We start from the raw sequence: 26,306 nt of genomic DNA, 5'->3' as shown, positions 1-26,306 counted from the left end.
ATGACATTTTGGATGAATGTTGAATTGTATGACATTTGGTATTTTGGATGAATGTTGAATTTTAATGACATTTGATTATATTTTGCAACTGTATTTTGGTTGAATGTTAAATTGTAGTGGTATTTTAGTTTTTTTAATTATAAAAAAGGATTTAAAATATAAAAAAGAAAACGCAGGGTTTTGAAAAAAAATAATTAAATAAAGTTACTATTTTACATCTGGTGGACTTGGTCAGATGTAAAAGGTCCAATTTAATTAAAAAAAAAAAATTGGTCAGCTGAAACTTGAGAACAGAGGTAAAAGGGGATACTTTTACATCTGGCGAATGTCAGATGTAAAAAGCATAAACTTACTACTTCTCGTACGTCTACCTCTGACTTGGGCCAGATGTAAAAGGGGGTTTTGGCCAGATGTAAAAAGTGTTTTCTGTACTAGTGGAAGTACGGAGTTTACCGTGTGTGATTCACTTGAAGCTTTTAAGCAAAAGTGAAGTATTGTCTTGGCAAGTTGTCGCCACATCATTCTTAACATTGTATAATCAACACAGGTTGTGTTGTGTGAGTGGAAGTGAGATGGGATCTCATGTCTAGGAGTTCCTAGGCAGAAGTTGCATGAGTAGTGTCGAGGTTATAAGGCGTAAACCAGGGGTTTGCTGGAGGTCTTAGTGTAAGGCGTAAATCCTAGGGTTTGCTGGAGGTCTTAGTAACTAGAGCTATTAGTGGATTTCCTTCCTGGATTGGTATCCCCCAGAGTAGGCAGTTGGCTGAACTGGGTTAACAATTACTTGTGTCATTTATTTATTTTCTGTCAGTTTTTATATGTTATATAAGATGTGCCAACAATAGAAAACAACATTATTCACAAAGTAGTTGTTGGGACATCTTAGGCAACATCATTCTAGTGATACCAGAATTTCACAGCTCAACCAAATCCCACAACTCATGATCAATAGCAGTAATATTGCTATACAATCTTTCCTTCCACCACTCAAATAATGATGCATCACCATTGAATATAGGGGCTTTTCTATTGCCACTATGTTCATGTGATTCATTACTTAAGTAGTCAAAACCAAAAGCATTTCTTGGACCACCACCAGCACCACTGGCCTCACCGGCTTCACCGGTTGTTCTAGTGCTACTATCGTCTCCTCCAGACATAGTGTTCTCACGAGATCTTTACTGTCTCACTGTTAAGTGAAAGTAACAGACCAGAGCTCTGATACCAATTGAAGGTGTGAAAACACAAGAAGGGGGGGGGGGGGGTTGAATTGTGTTTTAGCTAAGTTAAAACTTTTTCAAGTTCTTAACTCAACTAAGTTAGCAGCGGATAAATAACACAAATAATAACAAGATAGAGAGAGAGAGAGAGATCACACAAGCAATTTATACTGGTTCCTCTCACAAAACGAGAGTAGTCCAGTCCCCTTGCACTTCCAAGGGAGTTCACTATAATCACACAAGATTACACCTGCTCAAGCACACAAGCAAGAGACTTCTCAACGATGCTCAAGCACACAAGCAAGAGACTTCACACTTAAGCACACAAGCTTAAGTTTCTCAAGTAACAGAAAAGTATATAACAATATACAAATGCTCTTAACAGAATCTAATGAGAGCCAATACAAAGAGTACAGAGTATTAGACTAAAGTGCAAAAACACTTAACAGAGATTCAGAGCTTGTATATCGCAGAGTTCAGAGTTTGTTCAGCACGAGTTCAATCCTTGATAATTCTTGATATTTTTATTTCTGTTGTAGCTGATTCTTCTAGTATATATACTACTAGAAAAGAGTCGTTGCAAAAAGATCCGTTGGAGTTGATAATCTTTTGTCTTCAAGCAGCCTGTCTTGATGCAGTTTGTTTGTATCCAAAACTGAGTAAGAGTTTCAGCTACTTTGACTACTGCAGAGTGGACTTTCCTTATTCAGCTAACAAAACTGAAGACCCACGTTCTCAAGAGAGTACAGACAAAACAAGAGTGGCTGAACTGATCAGGCTTGAAAGGTCCTTTTCTTCATTGGTAGAAGAGTTGACTTGCAAAGAGAATCTTCACAGATTTCAAGAAGCTCTTCAGACTTTGATGAAGCTTGTAGTCAGTCAAGAAATAATGGGATAACCATCTATGAAGAATGGATCACCAGTGCGAACATGAAAGTCTTGCTGGGGTTGAACTACCTTGGTGTTGATTATATGCATCTTAGTCAAGAAGTTTGCAGACAGAACTTCTGGAATAATTTCATTATCAACAATCTCAGAATGGTGTTTCTTAACCAACTTAACTATTCTACACTGAAAGAATAACTCAGACAAGAGTTTAGGATGAACGATAGAAGTTCTCCTCTGAGTTTTGTTGAGAAAAATGGCTTCGCAAACACGTTCAAAAAGGTAATCACCCAGATTAACCTTTTTCTGAGTTAGAAGGAAGTAGATGAGGTGACGATGTGTCCAGGAGATAGTATCAGTACCACCTAATCTAGGACAGATAGATGATATGATAATCTTGAATAAAACTCTGCACTCGTCAATCATTCCTTTGACTTTGCCTTTCTGATTGACGTCCAAGAACATTCTGTGAAGAAGATCTTCTCTATACCTTGTATCCTTTTCAAACATTTCCAGAATCAAACCCTTGTCTTCTAATCCAAGCAGAGCGTTGAAGTGTACCTTAGAAAAAATTAGGTTCATACCACAGATGTTTGACCTAATTTGAGTACCATTGAACTCAATAAGACCCATTTCCTTCCTAGATTTTCCTTTCAACCTAGGGTTCTTCTCAATAGCTTGTAGTTCCTCTTGCTTAGCTTCATACTTCGTAAAGATCTTAGCTTTCATCCAGAAATGCTTAAGAAGATCTGGATAAATAGGACCGTTCAACATCTCGAAGTATCTATTCCATCCTTGATGAGCGAAGTATGGTTCCATATCAAAGTTGTTTGCTTTCAGACTGTTGAAATCCACCATCTTCTCAGACACTAGCGTGAGTAGAGATTCTTGAAACTCCATCTCATTCCCGGTGTATTCCATATTCTTGCCGAGATAAGGAGGAATGACGATTGGATTCTTTGAAGTAGACATGTTGAAGGTTAAAGGTTTGGTTGAAGCTAACGAGAGAGAAAGAAATTTTTGTTGGAGGTTTAGAGAGAGATGAATGTGTAGGTTGTGAAGTGAAAAGTGTGCAAGTGTATTGTGTAAGTTTATTTAAATGCGCACAGTTAACATAAAAATGGCAAATTTGGGAAGTTACGCTTATTTGACAAAAGTTTGAATATCAAAAGTCATCATTAACCACCCACTACCTGACAGGCATAAGCCACGTGTAAAAGACTATTTGGTAACTGCCATCTTAGTGGACAACTGTGTTGGAACAAAATTGGTTCTGAAGCCCCAAGATTTTTAATCTATAAAGTTTTGATGATAACAATAAGTATTAAATGAGCAATTGGTAATACTAATCTTTCAATCTAGTGTGCAGGACCGTATTAAGTATCCTCTGATATAACAAAGCTCTGAAAGTGCCAAAATAGTTCAGAAGGAGAATCAGATGCAAGGCATTTGCACTCTGATCTCTCTGCCTCTGAAAGATAGTCCATCAGAAGCAACATTACTTCAGAAGATTATATTTGAACTGTGTGCCTGAGAAGTCACTTTCTTGTCAGCTGAATCAGAGAACGTTGGAACCAAGTTACAAGGACCTTACTCAAGATTGGTTAAGCTATTCAAATGGACAACCAAGATGTTTAACCTTATTCCACTCTTGTGTATCTCAGAAGTCAAACTGTGAAAGTTACTCTGTTTGGTATAAACACCTTCTGTCGTGACAAAGTAGTGAAACCTCACTACCACTTTGGTCTGCAAACGTTGCTTTCATCTCAGACTGCTAAGATAACGTTCGTTATACTATTTGATCCTTGTCCAACGGTCACATTATTAAATGGAGCGTCATATTGGATTATATATACATCTTCACATTAATCTTTGAAGATATATACACGCACACGCTCATTGATCTACCAACTGCTAATACAAGCTCTCATCCTCTGAACCTTTGAATATCAGTTTCACTCAAAATACTTTGAAGTATTTTTCTGTACTCATTGTATTTGTTATTAAGGTTCTCTTAAGAGTTTTGTATTAACTCTCAATCTGATTTACTTTACTTTAGTTTGAGAAGTCTTAAGCTTGTGTGCTTGAGCATTGTGGTGAAGTCTCTTGCTGTGTGCTTGAGCAATTGTAATCTTGTGTGATTATAGTGAAATCCCTTGGAAGTGCAAGGGGACTGGACTACTCTCGTTTTGTGAGAGGAACCAGTATAAAGTTCTGTTGTGTGCTTTTCTCTCCCTCTGATCTTGTTTATTGTTGTGCATTTATCCGCTGCTTATTTAGTTGAGTTAAGAACTTGAAAAAGTTTTAACTTAGCTAAAACACAATTCAACCCCCCCTTCTTGTGTTTACACACCTTCAATTGGTATCAGAGCACTAGAACGACTAATTCTGGTGATGCCAGTGGTGGTGGTGGCCCTAGAACTGGACCTGCTTTTGGTCATGAGTATTTAAATAATGAATCATATGAACATAGTGGCAATAGAAAAGCCCCTATATTCAATGGTGTTGCTTCATTATTTGAATGGTGGAAAGAAAGACTGTATAGCAATATCACTGCTATTGATCATGAGTTGTGGGATTTGGTTGAGTTGGGAGTAACTTTCGAAAACTTAAATGAACATGGAAGATTGTCCATTGAGCACAGAAAGTTACTCACACCAGCTAACCTAAAACTCTACACTAAGCATCACAGAGTTAAGGACATTGTTGTTGGTGCTATTAGACATGAGGACTATGTCAGAATAGAAAACAAGTCCTCAACTAAATCTATCTTTGATTCTATGTGTGCTACATATGATGGTAATGAGAAAGTTCAAGAGGCTAAGGCTAGTCTCTTGATAAGGCAATATGAACTTTTCAAAATGGAAAAGGATGAAAACATTGAAACCATGTTCACAAGGTTTCAAACTCTTGTATCTGGTCTTAAAGTTCTGAAGAGAAGTTACTCCACCTATGACCATGTTCAAAAGATTCTGAGAAGTCTTCCTCTTGCATGGAGACCCAAAGTCACTACAATTGAGGAAGCTCAAAATCTCAAGACTCTGAGTCTTGAGGCTCTGATAAGCATCTCAGAAGCCATGAGATGGTTCTGGATGCTGATTCAGAAGCTAAGAAGAAGTCCAAGTCTGTGGCTTTACAGTCAACTAGGATTTCTTCCAAAGCTCTTAAGACTCAGATTCTTGACATTGAGGAGGAATCTTCTGCAGATGGTCAAGAGGAAGAAATGGGTGAAGATGACTTTGCCTTATTCACCAAGTTTCAACAGTGGAACAGGTTTAACAAAAAGAACTTTAGAGGTAACAACTCAAGGAATTCTGTCAGCAAGAAGGATGATCAAAATAATTGCTTCAACTGTAAGAAGCCAGGACACTTCATTGCTGACTGTCAAGAAATGTCCTCAAAAGACCAAAGTAAGAGATACAACTCAAAGAAGCAACAATTTAAAAGCAAGTTGAAAAAGAGTCTGATGGCTACATTCGAGGAGTTATCATCTGAGGATGAAAATGAAGAAGAGGAAGAGGCGAATCTAGCACTAATGGCCTCAACAGACTCAAATGTAGACTCAGAGGATGAGCCAGAGTCAGATTCAGAAGTTGCTGATGAGGTATTTTCTGACTGTTCCAAAACTCAACTTTTAACTGCGCTTAACAAGGTTATTGAGAAACATCTCAGAGTGTTAAGCAAACAAAAAGTTTTACAAGAAAGGCTTAATACTCTGAGTGAACAGGAAGGTCATTTTTAAGGCCTATATAAAGAAACTCTGAACAGAGTAAATGATCTTGAAAAAGGCTGTGCTGTTTGTCACAAACCCATTGATGAGCAGGAAATGGCTCTTCAACAGTTTGTGCATCTCAACCTTGGGAAGAGCAAAGCTGCAAATTTAGTTTACAATGTCATGAGACATAGAGGAGAGGGAGTTGGCTATGAATATGGTAGAACATATTCAAAGCTAAAGACCTATCCCAAAAAGGTTGGAAAATCTTGGGTTTACTATATGGTACCCCAAAGTGAAGAGGGAAGAAGTTTGGTGTTCTAGGGAATGAGACTGATGATCTGAGAGACCTTGAAGCTGATAGCTCTGAGGAACCAAGTTCCTCAGGATCTGGAAAGAAAAGCTCAGAAGATAGAAGTTGTTCAGAGTCTGAGAATATTAAATCAGATGCTCTGAACACTTCAAAATCTGAAGCCTCAAGTTCTGGAACCAAAGGAACTTCAGTACCTGAAGCAAATCAGCTAAAAAACTCAAAGGTTTTTAAAAGAAAAGAGTCAAGTCTCAAACCTCAGAAGCAATACAAGACTCATGTCATTTATGATTCTAGAATCAAAAGATATAACCAGTCAGAACAATGGATTGGTGATAGATATAAATTCTGGAATCATAAACAGTCTAAGTCTTGGAATAATAACAATTCTCAAACAAAGAAAAAATTTCAAAAAGGTTATTATTCCAAACCAAAGTCCTTCTCTAATTTTCAACAACATGGCAAGCATTTAAGGACTAACAGATATGGACCCAGAAGCAAATGGGTACCAAAAACTGAAATCATGTATCATTCAGATTTACCATCTAGGAAAGGTTATAACCTACCTAGAATGTGGAAACAAGTTCAATGCAAAGGAAGAAAAGCATATGTCTTAGACAAATGGCTTGAAAGTTCTCAAGTCTGCAATCAGAACTTGAAAAGTGAAGAAGACGAGTACTGGGATGAATTTATCATCAACCTTGATGAAGAGTTTTATCGCAATGATTAAAGTTGTTTATCATACAGCTCACCACTCAAGGAGGAATCATGAATCATTCATTGTATCTGGACAGTGGATGCTCAAGGCATATTGTAATTCTGGTATCTCTAGAAAGATGTTGCCTAAGATGTCCCAACAACTTCTTTATGAATAATGTTGTTATCTATTGTTGGCACATCTTATATAACATATAAAATACTGACAGAGAATAAATAAAGTGCACAAGTAATTGTTAACCCAGTTCAGTCAACTGCCTACTCTGGGGGATACCAATCCAGGAAGGAAATCCACTAATAGTTCTTGTTACTAAGACCTCCAGCAAACCCTAGGATTTACGCCTTAAACTAAGACCTCCAGCAAACCCCTGGTTTACGCCTTATAACCTCGACACTACTCATGCAACTTCTGCCTAGGAACTCCTAGACATGAGATCCCATCTCACTTCCACTCACACAACACAACCTGTGTTGATTATACAATGTTGGGAATGATGTGGCAACAACTTACCAAGACACTACTTCACTTTTGCTTAAAAGCTTCAAGTGAATCACACACGGTAAACTCCGTACTTCAAAGCTTAGGAGTCACCTTAAAATAATAAACTTACTTCTTAACTCGTGTTATAGAATCCACAAGCAAGAATTACAATCAAACAATAAAAGACTCAACAAGACTCAATATGTGTAAATAATACTTTTCAATGAGATACTTAGTCTTGAGCTTGGTCTTCGTATATATAGCACAATAGCACGCTCCTCTTGCTTCAGAAAAGATAGGACGCTCCTTGAGAGTAATAAAATGTGATATGATTCTCTTTTGATCTTCATCAAGAATGTATAGAAACTTTCCAAAAGTGTTTAAGGGACTTTAGAGGATAAGTGTGATCATACCGTTGTACCATTAAGTCTTATCTTATCCTTAAAACTCCGGATCAGATCATATCTTCATTAAGCGTGCTCTTAAGTGGATTTCCATATATAGCAGATGCTCTCTTAAATGCGCGAGATTTCCTTAATAAAATATGATGTTGTAACATGTTTTCCAACATCTTGTTAGTATATTTGTTTTAACAAAATTAAGCCAATTCAAATATCCAACAATCTCCCTCTTTGGCAATTTTTGGCTAAAACAATTTCAGACCATTTAATCACCTTTGAGAGATATAAAAAGCACAATCCTTCAAATCACCATGATCACACAAAAGAAGGATGTTAGAGCATCTTTTAAAAAAAATTTTACAAAGGTGAAAAATATATGCATCAGGAGGCAGCAGCAGCGGAGTTATCATCAAATAGCCTCGAGCAAAAAATAGAAACATGTTTAGCAAAGATGTGTTAACATGTTTGTCTTAGCGTGGTTTCAGAGAAAATGATTAATCATAGCATATTTCATCAAAGTTGTTGTGACATATGGGAGCACATCTTCTAGCACATGTTCGTCCAATCAGGGCAGCATTCATTCAGCAGCAAACTCCCCCTGACTTCATCAGCTTGTGCATCATCTCAGGGTAAAATTTTTACTCCCCCTGAGTACTTGCTTACTGCTACTTAAAAACATGTCATAACAGAAGACACAACAACATGTAGCAGAAACAAACAAATCAAAAGTACTACTCCCCCTTTTTAGCCACAAAATGTGCCAAAACAGGAAAGGAAAGTATCCAAAGTGCAGAATTAAACAAAATACAGACCATGCACTCAGAAGGTGCTAAAATCCAGGGCACAGAAACCCACAAACCAAATAACAAAGTGCAGTAAAAACAGTAAAAAGATTACAAAATCATTCATCATCACTGCTATCAGAGTCTTCATCCTCATCCGTAGCAGTATCATATCCTTCATCCTCATCAGCATTGTTTTGATCACCTGTAGCAGCCACATTTGCACTAGCTTTGACAGGTACCTCATCAGCTTCCAGTCCTTCAATCATCTTCAGAAATATTTTCTTTCTGTCCTCAAGCTCAGCCTGTTGTTTATCTATCTCCTGACATTGAACCTTTAACCCAGCAATAATCTCCTTTTTGGTCATAACACCAGCTCCAGCAGCAGATGTCCCAACATGATCAGCAACATTATGATTACCAAATAGCTTATGATGAAAGGTGAAACCTGATTCCCTCTTCTTAGGTGTGTCAGTTACAACCTTGATGTCTGGATATTGGGCCAAGATGATTCCGCATAACAAGGATGGAAATGCTATTGGCATTTTCACAGCAGTAGATCTGATATGCTTAATGGTTTGATCAAAGATAAAGGTCCCATAATCATAGTCAACCTTGGTTCCTACAGCATATATAAATCTACTCAGGTTGGTGGCAACATTGGTTGCATGCTTAGTTGGTACCCAATTAGTTGACCCTATCCTATTGAGGATGGCATACTTGACATTCAACTTACTAGTGGGTATCAGTTTCTTCTTGGGCCACACTTTGACCTTACCAGCAGTTATTTCAGCACTCACAACATCATTCGCAACCTCTAATTCAGCCTTAGGTTCTACAGACCTACCTAAGTAATTATTGATGACAACAGGAGAAAAATTGATACATTTACCTCTGACAAAAACTTTGTGGTAGTCCTTGCTCAGTGGGTTATCACATTCTTCAGGAATATTCACCAGAAATTCTTTCACCAGCAGCTCATAGCAGGGACTGAAGTCACAGACTGTCTTCAGCAGACCAGCTTCCTTGATGTAGTCAAAGATGTCTTGACATTTTAGAGCATCTTTGGTCAACTCCCTTTCAACAGCTAATCTCCTCTGGTAGATGTAATCCCATCTTAGTGCAAAGGCAGCACGATGGAAAGAAATGTTGTCACAGGGGGCTTCTTCAACACCTTGAGGAGCCTTCTTTGCAGTAGCGTTCTTAGGGTTGGGAGATGAGATGTTTGCAACATCTTCAGCAGCATCATAATCTGAGTCACTGGATGACTCCTTCTTTCTCTTCAGGGTCTCCTTTTTCTTGCTAGGAGGAGAGAAAACTTTGCTCCAACCTTTGACTGGTCCAACACCTTTTGTTTTCACTCTTGGTGCAGGAGTCTTGCTTGCAGTGGCCACAGCCTTGCCTGTACAGCTCCTCAACCTTTTTGTTATACCACCACTAGGTCTTTCAGCAGTCTTGGTGGTCTCATAATTATCAACATCCACTACATCTTTTTCTTTCTCTTTCTCAGCTTCTACACTCATGTCAGCTTCAACTTCTTGCTCATCTATGGGGATGGACTGGTTACTCTCTTCAGTCTGAGTATCCTCTTCATCAGCAGAGGTATCTTCTTGAGCAGTTCTAGTTCCTTCATCAGAAGATTCAGATGTTGTGCAAGTTGTCTCAACATCTTTCTCAACAGCAGTTTCCTTCGTGGCTTCCTTCTCAGTAGTTTCAACTTCTTCATGCTCATTCAGGGATGTCTCAACATCCGTCATGACAACCTCTTCAGTGACAACATGGGTTGATTTTTTTGTCACCATCTCAGCAATTGTTGGTGATTTATCAGCAATTTCAGGTTCAACCTCTGTAGGGGCGTCTTCCATTTCAGTTTCAACTAGTTTAGAATTAAGATCCTTCCTTTCAGCGTCAGATCCCAAATTCACCTGACTAGGGTTATCAGCGGTTGGAATAATTGTTTCAACAACTTTAGACACAGGCTTAGGGTTCTGAGGTTCTCCTTCGTTGGTTTCAGTTGTTTTCTCAGATGTGTTAACATTCGACTCAAAAACCAAATCAGACATAGACAGAGGGAATTTGGATTTATAATCCCTTCTATTCCTTTTAGAAGTGCCTTTCTTAGATTTATTACCAGAGGGAGAGATAGCATCCCTTCTATTTCCTCTTTTCAACTGATTTTCCCTTCCCTTTATTCTAAGCAACACTTGATTGAACTTTGGGTTTGGAAGCACGAACAGTTGTAACAGGTACAACATCCTTGATGATTAGAGACGATTCGATCTTTGCCTTTGATCGAGTAGAACGGCCAGACTTTGTAGTTTGTGATGATTCAGACATGTTTGGATGAAGATTTTTGAAGTTTGAGAAGTTGAATGGATGAGAGTTGTAGTAAAGAGCGGAAGAATAGGGTTAACGATCAAAAGTAAGAATTTGGAAGAAAAAGCATTGATTGCGTGTAATGACATATTTAAGGGAAGTGTGTAATGAGTTCCCTAAATTAGCGTGCATTGATGGACAGGAGAGAGAGCGGTTTCCTTTTGCACGCCACAACTGCAGTAACTGCTATGCTTCTTCATGCAGGCAAATTCCCAATTTGCCCCTTAAAAATTCAAACTGATTTGCGTCAAGTGCCTTTGTAAAAATGTCAGCTAGCTGTTCACTTGTACCAATATGCTTAAGTTCCACGCAATTTTCTTCCACAAGGTCTCTAATGAAATGATGCCTGATGTCTATATGTTTGGTTCTTGAGTGTTGAACTGGATTCTTTGATATATTGATTGCACTCAAGTTATCACAATATAATGTCATGACATCTTGGTCGACATTATATTCTTTCAGCATCTGTTTCATCCACATCAGCTGGGAACAACTGCTACTTGCAGCTATGTATTCAGCCTCTGCAGTAGATAGAGACACACAATTCTGCTTCTTGCTGAACCATGAGATCAAATTATCACCCAAAAAGAAGCAGCCTCCTGAGGTGCTCTTTCTATCATCAGCACTTCCAGCCCAATCTGCATCACAATACCCTACTAAGGTAGAGTTCTTTGTCTGGGAGTACAGAATCCCATAATCACTAGTGCCCTTAATATACTTCAGAATTCTTTTGACTTGCACAAGATGGCTCATCTTTGGCTTGGCTTGATATCTTGCACACACACCAACAACAAAGGTGATGTCAGGTCTACTTGCTGTAAGATACAAGAGACTGCCAATCATGCTCCTGTATAGGCTTTGATCAACATCAATGCCATTCTCATCTTTGGTTAGCTTCAGATGAGTAGCAGCTGGAGTTCTCTTGTGTGCTGCAGTGTCCATTCCAAACTTCTTGACCATATTCTTTGCATACTTGCTTTGAGAGACAAATATGGTGTCTTCCATCTGTTTGACTTGCAGACCAAGGAAGTATGTTAACTCACCTACCAAACTCATTTCAAACTCTGACTGCATTTGTTGAACAAAATGTTGCACCATCTTTTCAGACATTCCTCCAAATACTATGTCATCAACATAAATTTGGGCAATCATCAGCTTCTCTTCCTGTTCTTTGACAAACAAGGTTTTGTCATGGCCTCCTTTTCTGTATCCTTGACTAACAAGGAATTTTGTCAGCCTCTCATACCAGGCCCTTGGAGCCTGTTTCAGTCCATAAAGAGCCTTCTTCAGCTTGTACACATGATCAGGATTAGCAGGATCTACAAAACCTTTTGGCTGCTCCACATAAACTTCTTCATGTAAGTACCCATTAAGAAAGGCACTCTTGACATCCATTTGGTACAGCTTAAATTTAAAGATGCATGCTATACCAAGAAGTAGCCTAATAGATTTCAGTCTTGCTACTGGCGCAAATGTTTCATCAAAGTCAAGTCCTTCAACCTGAGTATACCCTTGAGCCACTAATCTTGCCTTGTTTCTTGTTACAACACCATTTTCATCTGATTTGTTCTTGAACACCCATTTTGTGCCTATGACATTAACACCATTGGGTCTAGGAACAAGATCCCACATGATACGCCTAAAATGTGCAATTTATTTAGTTAATTTACTATTATATTTTAATTATTTTTATTTCGATTTCGAAGTTTTATATTATGAATCGTTACTTATTTCTCGTATTTTAAATAAACAGATAAAAAATGTACGAGTTGAAGAAAGGAGCGAAAACAGACCGAAAAGGAGCAAAAATGGACAAAAGGGCCACACAAGTGCAGCCAATTGGGCCACACATGTGCAGCCCACACAAATCAAACATGGCGTCCGCCAACAAGGAAAGAAGTGGCGCCTGCCAGCTAGCCAAAAATGGCAACTGCCAACTCCTCTCAAGTGGCCCTCGCCACTTTCTCTCAATTCATCAAAGCCATACAATTGATCCAACGGCAACACGCTATTTTTCCTCAAGTCCCACATCGGCCACTTTTGTGTTTTGTCTCTTGTGAAATTAGTATAAATAGGCCCCTTTTCTCCACTTTCTAGGAAAACCAACTGGTAACAGTTGAGGAAGAGAATTGAGACTAAGATTTAATTCTTGATTTCTTCTCTTAGTTTAATATTTTTATTTCCTGCTGTTGCGCTGTCGGTGTCCGTACTCAAGATTTCCTTTATTAATTCAGGTTCTTTATTTTATTTTCTTTTCTTTATGCTTATTTTATTTATTTTATTTTTCTGTTTTTATTTAATGTCTTTATTTTTATTTATTTATTTTATGTCTTTAGTTTTAGTTATGTCTAGCTAAATTTAGCGTTGCTAGGATATGTAGTTAGTAGCTAATAGGGGTTCGGTAGTTAATTCGCGCTTAATAGTTTTCAACCACCAGTTTTAAATAAATACGTTATCAAATAATTCGTCACGAGAGTGAGGATTATTTTAAAGGCAATAAACCAACATTGACGAGAGTTGAGGTTTAGGGTCGGATAGTTAAAACTGACCGTTAGTTCTAAAGTCCGCGAGAGCTATTTAGGATTAATGAGTTTTATATTGATTTTCAAAGGTACTTATATAGGTAAGTGAGCGCGTGAGAGCTGAGCATTTATTTTATCTAAGTATAACGCTAGTCAAGATTTGCGAGAGCTGAGATTAGTGTTTTTAAATTAAATATAATTCTTGAAAACTGACAACGGTTTTATTTTCTTAAGCAGTTTTTAATTAAGCGTTGATTATAATTCGTCACGAGAGTGAGAATTAATTAAAGTAAAAATCAATAGAGCGAGAGCGTGAGATTTCTACTAGATAGTAAAAACTGAACATTAAATCTAATTCGCAACGAGAGTTGGGATTAGAGTTAATTAAATTATATTGTTTTTCAAAGAGTATTTTATTAGCGGGTGTGAGGACGAGAGTTAAGCACCACCTTTATAATTTATAATACTATCTGAATTGTATTTTTAAAACAATATAGTTTCGAAAATTTAATTGTTTACACCACTAAAATCTAGAAGTAATGCAACTACTTTGTAAAGTATTTTATTAATTTCATGATGAGAGTTGTGAGAGCTGGAAGTGAGAACGGCTTTCGCCTGGAGCATCAATTTTATTAAAATACGACAATTAGATGTGGTAGTAATTTTGTCTAGCGCGAACTAAGTATTGAACCCTCTGAAGCAACTAATAGCACGTCCTAGCAATATTTTATTTACATATTAAAAATCTAAAAAAAATATTTATTTCTCTTATTTTAGTTATTCAATTAATCATAACCCTTTAAATCATTAGCCTTAGATTTACAAAGCAACACTAGAATACGGTAGGTCGATTATTGGTCCTTTGGGTTCGATATCTTTTAAAACTACACGACACGACTGTATACTTGCAGTACCATTGCGTTGTCACACGATCAAGTTTTTGGCGCCGTTGCCGGGGACCAATTTAGTCGATATCGTAACTCTAATGTCGCACCGTAGAGACTAAGGCACTTTTATTTTAAATTTTTAAAATGGATTACTCATATTTCCTCTATGACCACCACCCCCAATATTACGAGGAACCACAAGATCACTATAATTCCAATCTCGAAATATTAATGGAGGATTTCATTGAGACTCAAACACTATCTAGGCTAAAGTTTATGATGGACGAGTTTGTGGAAGCACAAACTCGCATAAATAAAGAAGTGAATGAAGCTTTCATGCAGATAAACACTGAGGTCGAGTCCCTCAACAAGGTAATAGAGACGCAAATCTCCTTGCTTGCACAAGCATCTCTAGGATCGTTCACTAAGAGTCATGTAGACGTCATAACAACAAATGAAAGTCAAATTAAAAATCTTAAGGAGAGTGATAATGAAATCAATGAGAAATCTAATGAGAAAAGAGTAGAGATTGCGAAAATTCCACCGACACCACCTAAAGAGGAGGTTGTCAAAGAGGTAGAGAAGGAAGCAACTTACATTCTCCCTCCTCATTACAATCCACCGATCCCTTTCACCCAAAGGCTTGTGGAAGCCAATGTAGAATCCCAGTCTAAAAGGGATGTAGAAGAGTTGAAAAACATAAACACTAATGCCCCTTTGTATGAAATCCCGTATAAAAAGAGAAATTTAGAGGACAATAGGGAAATTATTAGTGTTAAAAAGGGGAGAGTAGACTTTGAGGTGCCTAATGAAGAAATTAAACCTAGTCCCGAAAAACTAATAATAAAAATTGATCCAGAACCACCACCACACGATCAGATCTCTGAACTTCCCTACAAGAAAAAGAAAATAAAGAGTGAAGGGTATGGAAGATGGGTTGAAAAGTGGCGATGGAAACCAAAATTAATTAGGAGTTTAATCGGAGATTTAATTTCAAAACACCTTTAGAGCTCTTAATAGTCGAGCTAACGACGTTAAACAAAGCGCTGCATGGGAGGCAACCCATGAGTTTTCTTTAATTCTTGTTTAAATTTTTGCTTTTTTTTATTTTTGATTTTTTTTTATGACTATCTCTGATGATCCTATGACTAATAGAGCTCCCACGCACATTTCTCCAAATGTTGCCGCTGGTGGGGGCGCAAGCATTGTTCCACCTACACACACTACACATTTTTCTAACACTTTTGCAGGTAGTTCCTCCTCATCAAGGCGAAGCTCCATCAATGATGTACTCCATGAGATACGCGCCCAAAACGCACTAAATCAAGAGCGCGATGGATTATTCTATGCCATGCATCAACAACAAGAGGAGATGATGGAACGAATGACATTCATGCAAGCCCAGCAAGACGAAATTCTTCAAAACCAACATGAGATGCAGGGCTATTATCATAGGTGGGAGAGCTCCGAAGAGCACCGTCAACAACAGCTCGACAATGTCATACAAGAGCTAGGCGGTTTGAGGCTTCAGTTCAACTATTTCCAAAATTATCAACATCCTCCCTCATGATCTCTCCACCAGGTTTTGTGCTCCAAAGCTACACTTGAGTCTCAACAGTGAGGACACAGTTGGATTTAAGTTTAGGGGAGTATTCTACCATCCTTACTTTATTTCTCAGTTATTTTATTTTTAGTACAATTTCCCTTTTCGCAAATAAAATAATAGCACTATTTTTGGGTAAATTTTAAATTTTTCCTTTCCTTGAACCAATAATTTTTTTTTTTTCTTTTTTCCAAAGACTTAGGACAATAGCTCACTTAGAAAGTATATAGGTTAAGAAAAGACGAGAGGCTAAGTTAAGGAAATTAGGGAATTTCACAACAAAATCGGTATTTTTCCAACACCCAGAAGTCTCCCTAGTATAGATATCAATTTGAATAACCATTGTGCCAAAATCTCCTGATTTAAATTTGTGGAATCCTTTAGTAGTTTATCTATCCAGTCGGACACCATCTATAAAGTCACGCATTAAGTAGGTTTGTCGATGAATATAAGCGAATCATCTAAGCAAAATTCTTAAGGTCATACTGTGGTAATACGGTTAAACCTTAAAGAAAAAAATATATAAGGTCATACTGTGGTAATACGGTTAAACCTTGAAAAAATATTTATATGATTGCTAATACAAAATTTGTATCATCAAAATTTGTATCATCAAGCTAATTGCAGGTTGAAAAAGATGAATAAAGACGCTAACCGATTTTCTTACCATGTGTGTGACATAGATAAAGGGTCTTAATGTGACTGTCTAGAATGAAAAAGGATGAAACAAAGGAGAAGATTTAGATTTTAGTACAACGGCATGATCCGAATTCGATATGTATAAGAGGGAGAACTTTGTGTGTCGTTGAAATACCCTTCTTGATTGTGTAAAGAACCTAACTAATTAATCTTAGCCGATTTGAATTTCTGACCACGTATGAGTACTTGTGATGTTATTTTCCTCTAAGTCTGTGTGTGTGAGTTGCTTCGCATTTCAAATGTTTTCTATATGCAAGCTAAATTGCTTGAGGACAAGCAATGGTTCAAGTTTAGGGGAGTTTGATACGCCTAAAATGTGCTATTTATTTAGTTAATTTACTATTATATTTTAATTATTTTTATTTCGATTTCGAAGTTTTATATTATGAATCGTTACTTATTTCTCGTATTTTAAATAAACAGATAAAAAATGTACGAGTTGAAGAAAGGAGCGAAAACAGACCGAAAAGGAGCAAAAATGGACAAAAGGGCCACACATGTGCAGCCAATTGGGCCACACATGTGCAGCCCACACAAATCAAACATGGCGTCCGCCAACAAGGAAAGAAGTGGCGCCTGCCAGCTAGCCAAAAATGGCAACTGCCAACTCCTCTCAAGTGGCCCTCGCCACTTTCTCTCAATTCATCAAATCCATACAATTGATCCAACGGCAACACGCTATTTTTCCTCAAGTCCCACATCGGCCACTTTTGTGTTTTGTCTCTTGTGAAATTAGTATAAATAGGCCCCTTTTCTCCACTTTCTAGGAAAACCAACTGGTAACAGTTGAGGAAGAGAATTGAGACTAAGATTTAATTCTTGATTTCTTCTCTTAGTTTAATATTTTTATTTCCTGTTGTTGCGCTGTCGGTGTCCGTACTCAAGATTTCCTTTATTAATTCAGGTTCTTTATTTTATTTTCTTTTATTTATGCTTATTTTATTTATTTTATTTTTCTGTTTTTATTTAATGTCTTTATTTTTATTTATTTATTTTATGTCTTTAGTTTTAGTTATGTCTAGCTAAATTTAGCGTTGCTAGGATATGTAGTTAGTAGCTAATAGGGGTTCGGTAGTTAATTCGCGCTTAATAGTTTTCAACCACCAGTTTTAAATAAATACGTTATCAAATAATTCGTCACGAGAGTGAGGATTATTTTAAAGGCAATAAACCAACATTGACGAGAGTTGAGGTTTAGGGTCGGATAGTTAAAACTGACCGTTAGTTCTAAAGTCCGCGAGAGCTATTTAGGATTAATGAGTTTTATATTGATTTTCAAAGGTACTTATATAGGTAAGTGAGCGCGTGAGAGCTGAGCATTTATTTTATCTAAGTATAACGCTAGTCAAGATTTGCGAGAGCTGAGATTAGTGTTTTTAAATTAAATATAATTCTTGAAAACTGACAACGGTTTTATTTTCTTAAGCAGTTTTTAATTAAGCGTTGATTATAATTCGTCACGAGAGTGAGAATTAATTAAAGTAAAAATCAATAGAGCGAGAGCGTGAGATTTCTACTAGATAGTAAAAACTGAACATTAAATCTAATTCGCAACGAGAGTTGGGATTAGAGTTAATTAAATTATATTGTTTTTCAAAGAGTATTTTATTAGCGGGTGTGAGGACGAGAGTTAAGCACCACCTTTATAATTTATAATACTATCTGAATTGTATTTTTAAAACAATATAGTTTCGAAAATTTAATTGTTTACACCACTAAAATCTAGAAGTAATGCAACTACTTTGAAAAGTATTTTATTAATTTCATGATGAGAGTTGTGAGAGCTGGAAGTGAGAACGGCTTTCGCCTGGAGCATCGATTTTATTAAAATACGACAATTAGATGTGGTAGTAATTTTGTCTAGCGCGAACTAAGTATTGAACCCTCTGAAGCAACTAATAGCACGTCCTAGCAATATTTTATTTACATATTAAAAATCTAAAAAAAACATTTATTTCTCTTATTTTAGTTATTCAATTAATAATAACCCTTTAAATCATTAGCCTTAGATTTACAAAGCAACACTAGAATACGGTAGGTCGATTATTGGTCCTTTGGGTTCGATATCTTTTAAAACTACACGACACGACTGTATACTTGCAGTACCATTGCGTTGTCACACGATCACCACACATCACTTCTTCTAAACTGAGTTAGTTCATCTTGCATGGCTTCTATCCAAAACTCATCAGTAAGAGCCTCTTTTACATTTTTAGGCTCAATCTTTGAAACAAAACATGAATTAGTAACCACTTCATTTGTCCTTCTTGTAGCAATTCCTTGGTTAGGATTTCCAATGATGAGATCCTTGGGATGGTTCTTCTGTATTCTTATTGAAGGAACTTTGCTCACAGGACCAGGTGTAGGAATAGTTGATTCATCATCTGAATCTGATTCTTTCTCTGCTACAGTTTCTTCAGATGTTGGCAAAGTTGTTGCAGCATCTTCTTCAGTGTCTGATGTTCTTGCAGATGTTAAGTCATCTATCACAACATTGATAGATTCTACTATTACCTTGGTTCTCTTGTTGTAAACTCTATAGGCCCTGCTGTTTGTTGAGTATCCAAGAAATAACCCTTCTTCACTTTTAGGATCCATTTTTCTTCTGTGTTCTCTATCAGATAAAATGTAACATTTACTTCCAAACACATGAAAGTGTTTCACAGTTGGTTTTCTCCTTTCCACAGTTCATATAGTGTAGTGGAGGTTCCAGTTCTGAGAGTGACACGATTATGAATGTAACAGGCAGTATGCATAGCCTCAGCCCAGAATTGATATGGAAGATGTTTTGCATGCAACATTACTCTGGCTGACTCTTGAATTGTCCTGTTCTTCCTTTCAACAACACCATTTTGTTGAGGTGTGATTGGAGCTGAGAATTCATGCTTGATTCCTTCAGAGGTACAGAATTCAAGGAAGCTTGCATTCTCAAACTCTTTACCATGATTACTTCGTATCCTCACAATAGCAGAGTTCTTTTCTCTTTGAAGTTGAAGACAAAGTTCTTTGAATGCATCAAAACTTTCAGATTTATCTTTTAGAAATTCAATCCATGTGAACCTTGAAAAGTCATCTACCATGACAAATGCGTACCTTTTTCCTCCAAGGCTCTCCACTTGCATTGGCCCCATAAGGTCTATGTGCAGCAATTCTAGCACCCTTGTTGTGGTAAGATGTTGCAACTTTGGATGCGACATCTTTGTCTGCTTCCCTATTTGGCATTCTCCACATATACTTCCTTCATCTATTTTGAGCTTAGGAAGACCTCTGATTGCCTCTTTAACTATTGCCTTTTTCATGCCCTTAAGGTGCAGATGGCCAAGTTTTTGGTGCCACAGCTTTACCTCATCTTCTTTGCTAATATAACATGTGGATAAATTGTCTTCTTCTTTAGAGATCCAAAGATAACAGTTGTCTCTTGACCTTACTCCTTTCATCAACAGCTCTCCTTGCTCATTTGTAACTAGGCATTCAGTTTTTGTGAAGTTCACTTTCATGCCTTGATCACAAAGTTGGCCTATGCTGATTAGATTTGCTTTAAGTCCTTTTACAAGCAACACATATCTAGCTTTGGTAAGCCATAGTTTGCAAGTTTACCGACTCCCTTAATCTATCCTTTGGCTTCATCTCCAAAGGTCACAAAACTGGTAGCATAAGACTTCAGATCTTCAAGATAGTGTTCAACACCTGTCATATGTCTAGAACAGCCACTATCAAAGTACCAGGTTTCTCTTGAAGAAGCTCTCAAGGATGTATGAGCTATCAGACCTGTGATCTTCTTCTTTTCTCTCCATACCTTTCTAGTTGTAACATTAGGAAAGACAGGAGTATGTAACTCTTGATGAACTCTTCTTGGATATCCGTGCAGCGTATAGCAGAAAGGCCTAATATGTCCTTTCCTTCCACAATGATGACATGTCCAATTATAGAACCTGGGCATAGGATGTTCCATAGGTTGTTGCGACAATCCTCCTAACACAAAAATTCTGTTGATAGGAGTGTGTATGGTGGCATTGTTGAACTTCATCTGCTGCTTTACCCTTTCATGTTCAAAACCAATGGGCTTAGGTTTCCCATAGTTTTGTCTTTGTAACATTTCTTCAAAGGCATCAGTACCTTTGGTCATCATTTTGGCCACCTTTGTGACATGATCCAAGTCAGCATTTAACTTGGTCACTTCTTCTCTTTGTTCAGCAATCTTACTTAGGAGGTTGGATTTTTCCATTTCCAACTGATGAATTTGACTACTCTGATCTTCAACCTTAATGTTGAGATTATCAATGTTTGTGAGTAACTCATTTCTTTCAGCTTGTAGTTTTCCATTGATTTTCTTTTGTTTCTCCAATGCTTTGCAAACCTCTATGCTTCTATTATGAAGATCTTTGTAAGTAGCAGCTAGTTCTTCATAAGTTATCTCATCATCACATGATTCTGAGTCAGATACACAAACTCCTGTTAATGCATTAACAAATTTAGCAGATTCTTCCTCCTCTGAATCTGTATCAGACCATGAAACCACAAGACTTTTCTTTTGTCTTTTTAGAAAGGTTGGACATTCTGTTCTGATATGGCCAAAACCTTCACATTCATGGCATCTTACTCCTTTTTCATCTTCACTTGCCTTTTTCTGAAAGCTGGATTGTTTGTTGTTGTTGAATCGACCATTTGACTTGGGTCTTTGATCCACTTTCTTCATCAACTTGTTGAACTGTCTCCCAAGCATAGCCATAGACTCAGCTAAGCTTTCTTCACCTTCATATTCAATTTGTTCATCAGCACCACTTTTTGAAGCAAAGGCAAGATTCTTATCTTTCTTTTCATTCCTCTTGTTCAAGCCAATTTCATAGGTCTGAAGTGATCCTATGAGTTCATCTAAATTTAGACTTGAAAGATCATGAGCCTCCTCAATGGCTGTCACCTTCATATCAAACCTTTTAGGCAAAGATCTGAGAATTTTTCCAACTAGCTCCTCATCTGAGATAGGTTTTCCAAGTGCATCAAACGAATTTGCAAAGTCAAGCACATTCATTTGAAAGTCATGAATGCTTTCCTCCTCTTTCATTCTGAGATTCTCAAAATTGGTTTTGAGCATCTGAAGCTTAGATAGCTTCACTTTAGATGTTCCTTCATGAGCTTTTCTCAGAATTTCCCAGGCATGCTTAGCAGTAGTACATCTCTTGACAAGCCTGAACATGTTCGCATCCACACCATTGAAAATTGCATACAAGGCTTTGGAGTTGCCAAGTGCCAGATCATCCTCATCTTTTGTCCATTCGTCGTATGACTTCTTTACATCAGTTTTCCTGCCATCTTTGTCAAGAACCATTGGTGGTTCCCATCCACGTAACACAGCCTTCCATGTCCTGCTGTCAATTGATTTTATGAAAGCCTCCATACGAGATTTCCAATAATCATAGTTCTCAGGACCTGTCAGTAAAGGGGGTTTAGACACTGACCCTCCTTCTTTATCCATTGTACCAGAAAATACTTCCCTGGAGCTCACCCAAAATAACAGAACAGGGTGCCTGCTCTGATGCCAATTGTAATTCTGGTATCTCTAGAAAGATGTTGCCTAAGATGTCCCAACAACTTCTTTATGAATAATGTTGTTATCTATTGTTGGCACATCTTATATAACATATAAAATACTGACAGAGAATAAATAAAGTGCACAAGTAATTGTTAACCCAGTTCAGCCAACTGCCTACTCTGGGGATACCAATCCAGGAAGGAAATCCACTAATAGTTCTAGTTACTAAGACCTCCAGCAAACACTAGGATTTACGCCTTAAACTAAGACCTCCAGCAAACCCCTGGTTTACGCCTTATAACCTCGACACTACTCATGCAACTTCTGCCTAGGAACTCCTAGACATGAGATCCCATCTCACTTCCACTCACACAACACAACCTGTGTTGATTATACAATGTTAGGAATGATGTGGCAACAACTTACCAAGACACTACTTCACTTTTGCTTAAAAGCTTCAAGTGAATCACACACGGTAAACTCCGTACTTCAAAGCTTAGGAGTCACCTTAAAATAATAAACTTACTTCTTAACTCGTGTTATAGAATCCACAAGCAAGAATTACAATCAAACAATAAAAGACTCAACAAGACTCAATATGTGTAAATAATACTTTTCAATGAGATACTTAGTCTTGAGCTTGGTCTTCGTATATATAGCACAATAGCACGCTCCTCTTGCTTCAGAAAAGATAGGACGCTCCTTGAGAGTAATAAAATGTGATATGATTCTCTTTTGATCTTCATCAAGAATGTATAGAAACTTTCCAAAAGTGTTTAAGGGACTTTAGAGGATAAGTGTGATCATACCGTTGTACCATTAAGTCTTATCTTATCCTTAAAACTCCGGATCAGATCATATCTTCATTAAGCGTGCTCTTAAGTGGATTTCCATATATAGCAGATGCTCTCTTAAATGCGCGAGATTTCCTTAATAAAATATGATGTTGTAACATGTTTTCCAACATCTTGTTAGTATATTTGTTTTAACAAAATTAAGCCAATTCAAATATCCAACAATCTCCCTCTTTGGCAATTTTTGGCTAAAACAATTTCAGACCATTTAATCACCTTTGAGAGATATAAAAAGCACAATCCTTCAAATCACCATGATCACACAAAAGAAGGATGTTAGAGCATCTTTTAAAAAAAATTTCACAAAGGTGAAAAATATATGCATCAGAGGCAGCAGCAGCGGAGTTATCATCAAATAGCCTCGAGCAAAAAATAGAAACATGTTTAGCAAAGATGTGTTAACATGTTTGTCTTAGCGTGGTATCAGAGAAAATGATTAATCATAGCATATTTCATCAAAGTTGTTGTGACATATGGGAGCACATCTTCTAGCACATGTTCGTCCAATCAGGGCAGCATTCATTCAGCAGCAAACTCCCCCTGACTTCATCAGCTTGTGCATCATCTCAGGGTAAAATTTTTACTCCCCCTGAGTACTTCCTTACTGCTACTTAAAAACATGTCATAACAGAAGACACAACAACATGTAGCAGAAACAAACAAATCAAAAGTACTACTCCCCCTTTTTAGCCACAAAATGTGCCAAAACAGGAAAGGAAAGTATCCAAAGTGCAGAATTAAACAAAATACAGACCATGCACTCAGAAGGTGCTAAAATCCAGGGCACAGAAACCCACAAACCAAATAACAAAGTGCAGTAAAAACAGTAAAAAGATTACAAAATCATTCATCATCACTGCTATCAGAGTCTTCATCCTCATCCGTAGCAGTATCATATCCTTCATCCTCATCAGCATTGTTTTGATCACCTGTAGCAGCCACATTTGCACTAGCTTTGACAGGTACCTCATCAGCTTCCAGTCCTTCAATCATCTTCAGAAATATTTTCTTTCTGTCCTCAAGCTCAGCCTGTTGTTTATCTATCTCCTGACATTGAACCTTTAACCCAGCAATAATCTCCTTTTTGGTCATAACACCAGCTCCAGCAGCAGATGTCCCAACATGATCAGCAACATTATGATTACCAAATAGCTTATGATGAAAGGTGAAACCTGATTCCCTCTTCTTAGGTGTGTCAGTTACAACCTTGATGTCTGGATATTGGGCCAAGATGATTCCGCATAACAAGGATGGAAATGCTATTGGCATTTTCACAGCAGTAGATCTGATATGCTTAATGGTTTGATCAAAGATAAAGGTCCCATAATCATAGTCAACCTTGGTTCCTACAGCATATATAAATCTACCCAGGTTGGTGGCAACATTGGTTGCATGCTTAGTTGGTACCCAATTAGTTGACCCTATCCTATTGAGGATGGCATACTTGACATTCAACTTACTAGTGGGTATCAGTTTCTTCTTGGGCCACACTTTGACCTTACCAGCAGTTATTTCAGCACTCACAACATCATTCGCAACCTCTAATTCAGCCTTAGGTTCTACAGACCTACCTAAGTAATTATTGATGACAACAGGAGAAAAATTGATACATTTACCTCTGACAAAAACTTTGTGGTAGTCCTTGCTCAGTGGGTTATCACATTCTTCAGGAATATTCACCAGAAATTCTTTCACCAGCAGCTCATAGCAGGGACTGAAGTCACAGACTGTCTTCAGCAGACCAGCTTCCTTGATGTAGTCAAAGATGTCTTGACATTTTAGAGCATCTTTGGTCAACTCCCTTTCAACAGCTAATCTCCTCTGGTAGATGTAATCCCATCTTAGTGCAAAGGCAGCACGATGGAAAGAAATGTTGTCACAGGGGGCTTCTTCAACACCTTGAGGAGCCTTCTTTGCAGTAGCGTTCTTAGGGTTGGGAGATGAGATGTTTGCAACATCTTCAGCAGCATCATAATCTGAGTCACTGGATGACTCCTTCTTTCTCTTCAGGGTCTCCTTTTTCTTGCTAGGAGGAGAGAAAACTTTGCTCCAACCTTTGACTGGTCCAACACCTTTTGTTTTCACTCTTGGTGCAGGAGTCTTGCTTGCAGTGGCCACAGCCTTGCCTGTACAGCTCCTCAACCTTTTTGTTATACCACCACTAGGTCTTTCAGCAGTCTTGGTGGTCTCATAATTATCAACATCCACTACATCTTTTTCTTTCTCTTTCTCAGCTTCTACACTCTTGTCAGCTTCAACTTCTTGCTCATCTATGGGGATGGACTGGTTACTCTCTTCAGTCTGAGTATCCTCTTCATCAGCAGAGGTATCTTCTTGAGCAGTTCTAGTTCCTTCATCAGAAGATTCAGATGTTGTGCAAGTTGTCTCAACATCTTTCTCAACAGCAGTTTCCTTCGTGGCTTCCTTCTCAGCAGTTTCAACTTCTTCATGCTCATTCAGGGATGTCTCAACATCCGTCATGACAACCTCTTCAGTGACAACATGGGTTGATTTTTTTGTCACCATCTCAGCAATTGTTGGTGATTTATCAGCAATTTCAGGTTCAACCTCTGTAGGGGCGTCTTCCATTTCAGTTTCAACTAGTTTAGAATTAAGATCCTTCCTTTCAGCGTCAGATCCCAAATTCACCTGATTAGGGTTATCAGCGGTTGGAATAATTGTTTCAACAACTTCAGACACAGGCTTAGGGTTCTGAGGTTCTCCTTCGTTGGTTTCAGTTGTTTTCTCAGATGTGTTAACATTCGACTCAAAAACCAAATCAGACATAGACAGAGGGAATTTGGATTTATAATCCCTTCTATTCCTTTTAGAAGTGCCTTTCTTAGATTTATTACCAGAGGGAGAGATAGCATCCCTTCTATTTCCTCTTTTCAACTGATTTTCCCTTCCCTTTCTTCTAAGCAACACTTGATTGAACTTTGGGTTTGGAAGCACGAACAGTTGTAACAGGTACAACATCCTTGATGATTAGAGACGATTCGATCTTTGCCTTTGATCGAGTAGAACGGCCAGACTTTGTAGTTTGTGATGATTCAGACATGTTTGGATGAAGATTTTTGAAGTTTGAGAAGTTGAATGGATGAGAGTTGTAGTAAAGAGCGGAAGAATAGGGTTAACGATCAAAAGTAAGAATTTGGAAGAAAAAGCATTGATTGCGTGTAATGACATATTTAAGGGAAGTGTGTAATGAGTTCCCTAAATTAGCGTGCATTGATGGACAGGAGAGAGAGCGGTTTCCTTTTGCACGCCACAACTGCAGTAACTGCTATGCTTCTTCATGCAGGCAAATTCCCAATTTGCCCCTTA

At 37.7% G+C, this 26,306-nt stretch overlaps 2 protein-coding genes and 1 long non-coding RNA gene across 3 annotated transcripts; 1 reads left to right on the top strand and 2 right to left on the bottom strand.

Moving 5' to 3' along the window:
• Window positions 1-2,099: 2,099 nt before the first annotated feature.
• Window positions 2,100-3,077, bottom strand: LOC123886441. The gene has a single exon (XM_045935756.1). It carries the CDS (start codon window positions 3,075-3,077, stop codon window positions 2,100-2,102), a length of 978 nt encoding a protein of 325 aa, XP_045791712.1.
• Window positions 3,078-15,518: 12,441 nt separating this feature from the next.
• On the top strand, window positions 15,519-16,064 carry LOC123882830. Its single transcript, XR_006799998.1, has 2 exons — window positions 15,519-15,748; window positions 15,876-16,064. It is a non-coding gene; the product is annotated as an uncharacterized LOC123882830 (long non-coding RNA).
• An 8,186-nt stretch (window positions 16,065-24,250) lies between these two features.
• LOC123886440 lies at window positions 24,251-25,958 on the bottom strand. The gene is made up of 2 exons (XM_045935755.1): window positions 25,191-25,958; window positions 24,251-24,325 (listed from the first exon to the last, which is right to left on the bottom strand). Exons 1-2 carry the CDS (start codon window positions 25,956-25,958, stop codon window positions 24,251-24,253), a joined length of 843 nt encoding a protein of 280 aa, XP_045791711.1.
• Between the last annotated feature and the right edge of the window lie 348 nt (window positions 25,959-26,306).

Source organism: Trifolium pratense, linkage group LG5, assembly GCF_020283565.1.
Source record: "Trifolium pratense cultivar HEN17-A07 linkage group LG5, ARS_RC_1.1, whole genome shotgun sequence".
NCBI lineage: Eukaryota > Viridiplantae > Streptophyta > Magnoliopsida > Fabales > Fabaceae > Trifolium > Trifolium pratense.
The sequence above is the reverse complement of the archived record's forward strand: the minus strand, read 5'-3'. Positions and strand labels throughout refer to the sequence as shown.

Excerpts from the sequence above, each read along its gene's own strand:
- LOC123886441 (XM_045935756.1), bottom strand. The coding sequence starts at position 3,077 with ATGTCTACTTCAAAGAATCCAATCGTCATTCCTCCTTATCTCGGCAAG.
- LOC123886440 (XM_045935755.1), bottom strand. The coding sequence starts at position 25,958 with ATGTTGTACCTGTTACAACTGTTCGTGCTTCCAAACCCAAAGTTCAAT. Across the intron at positions 24,326-25,190 it reads AGAAAGAGAAAGAAAAAGAT|GAACCAAGGTTGACTATGAT; the intron begins GTAGTGGATGTT and ends TATATGCTGTAG.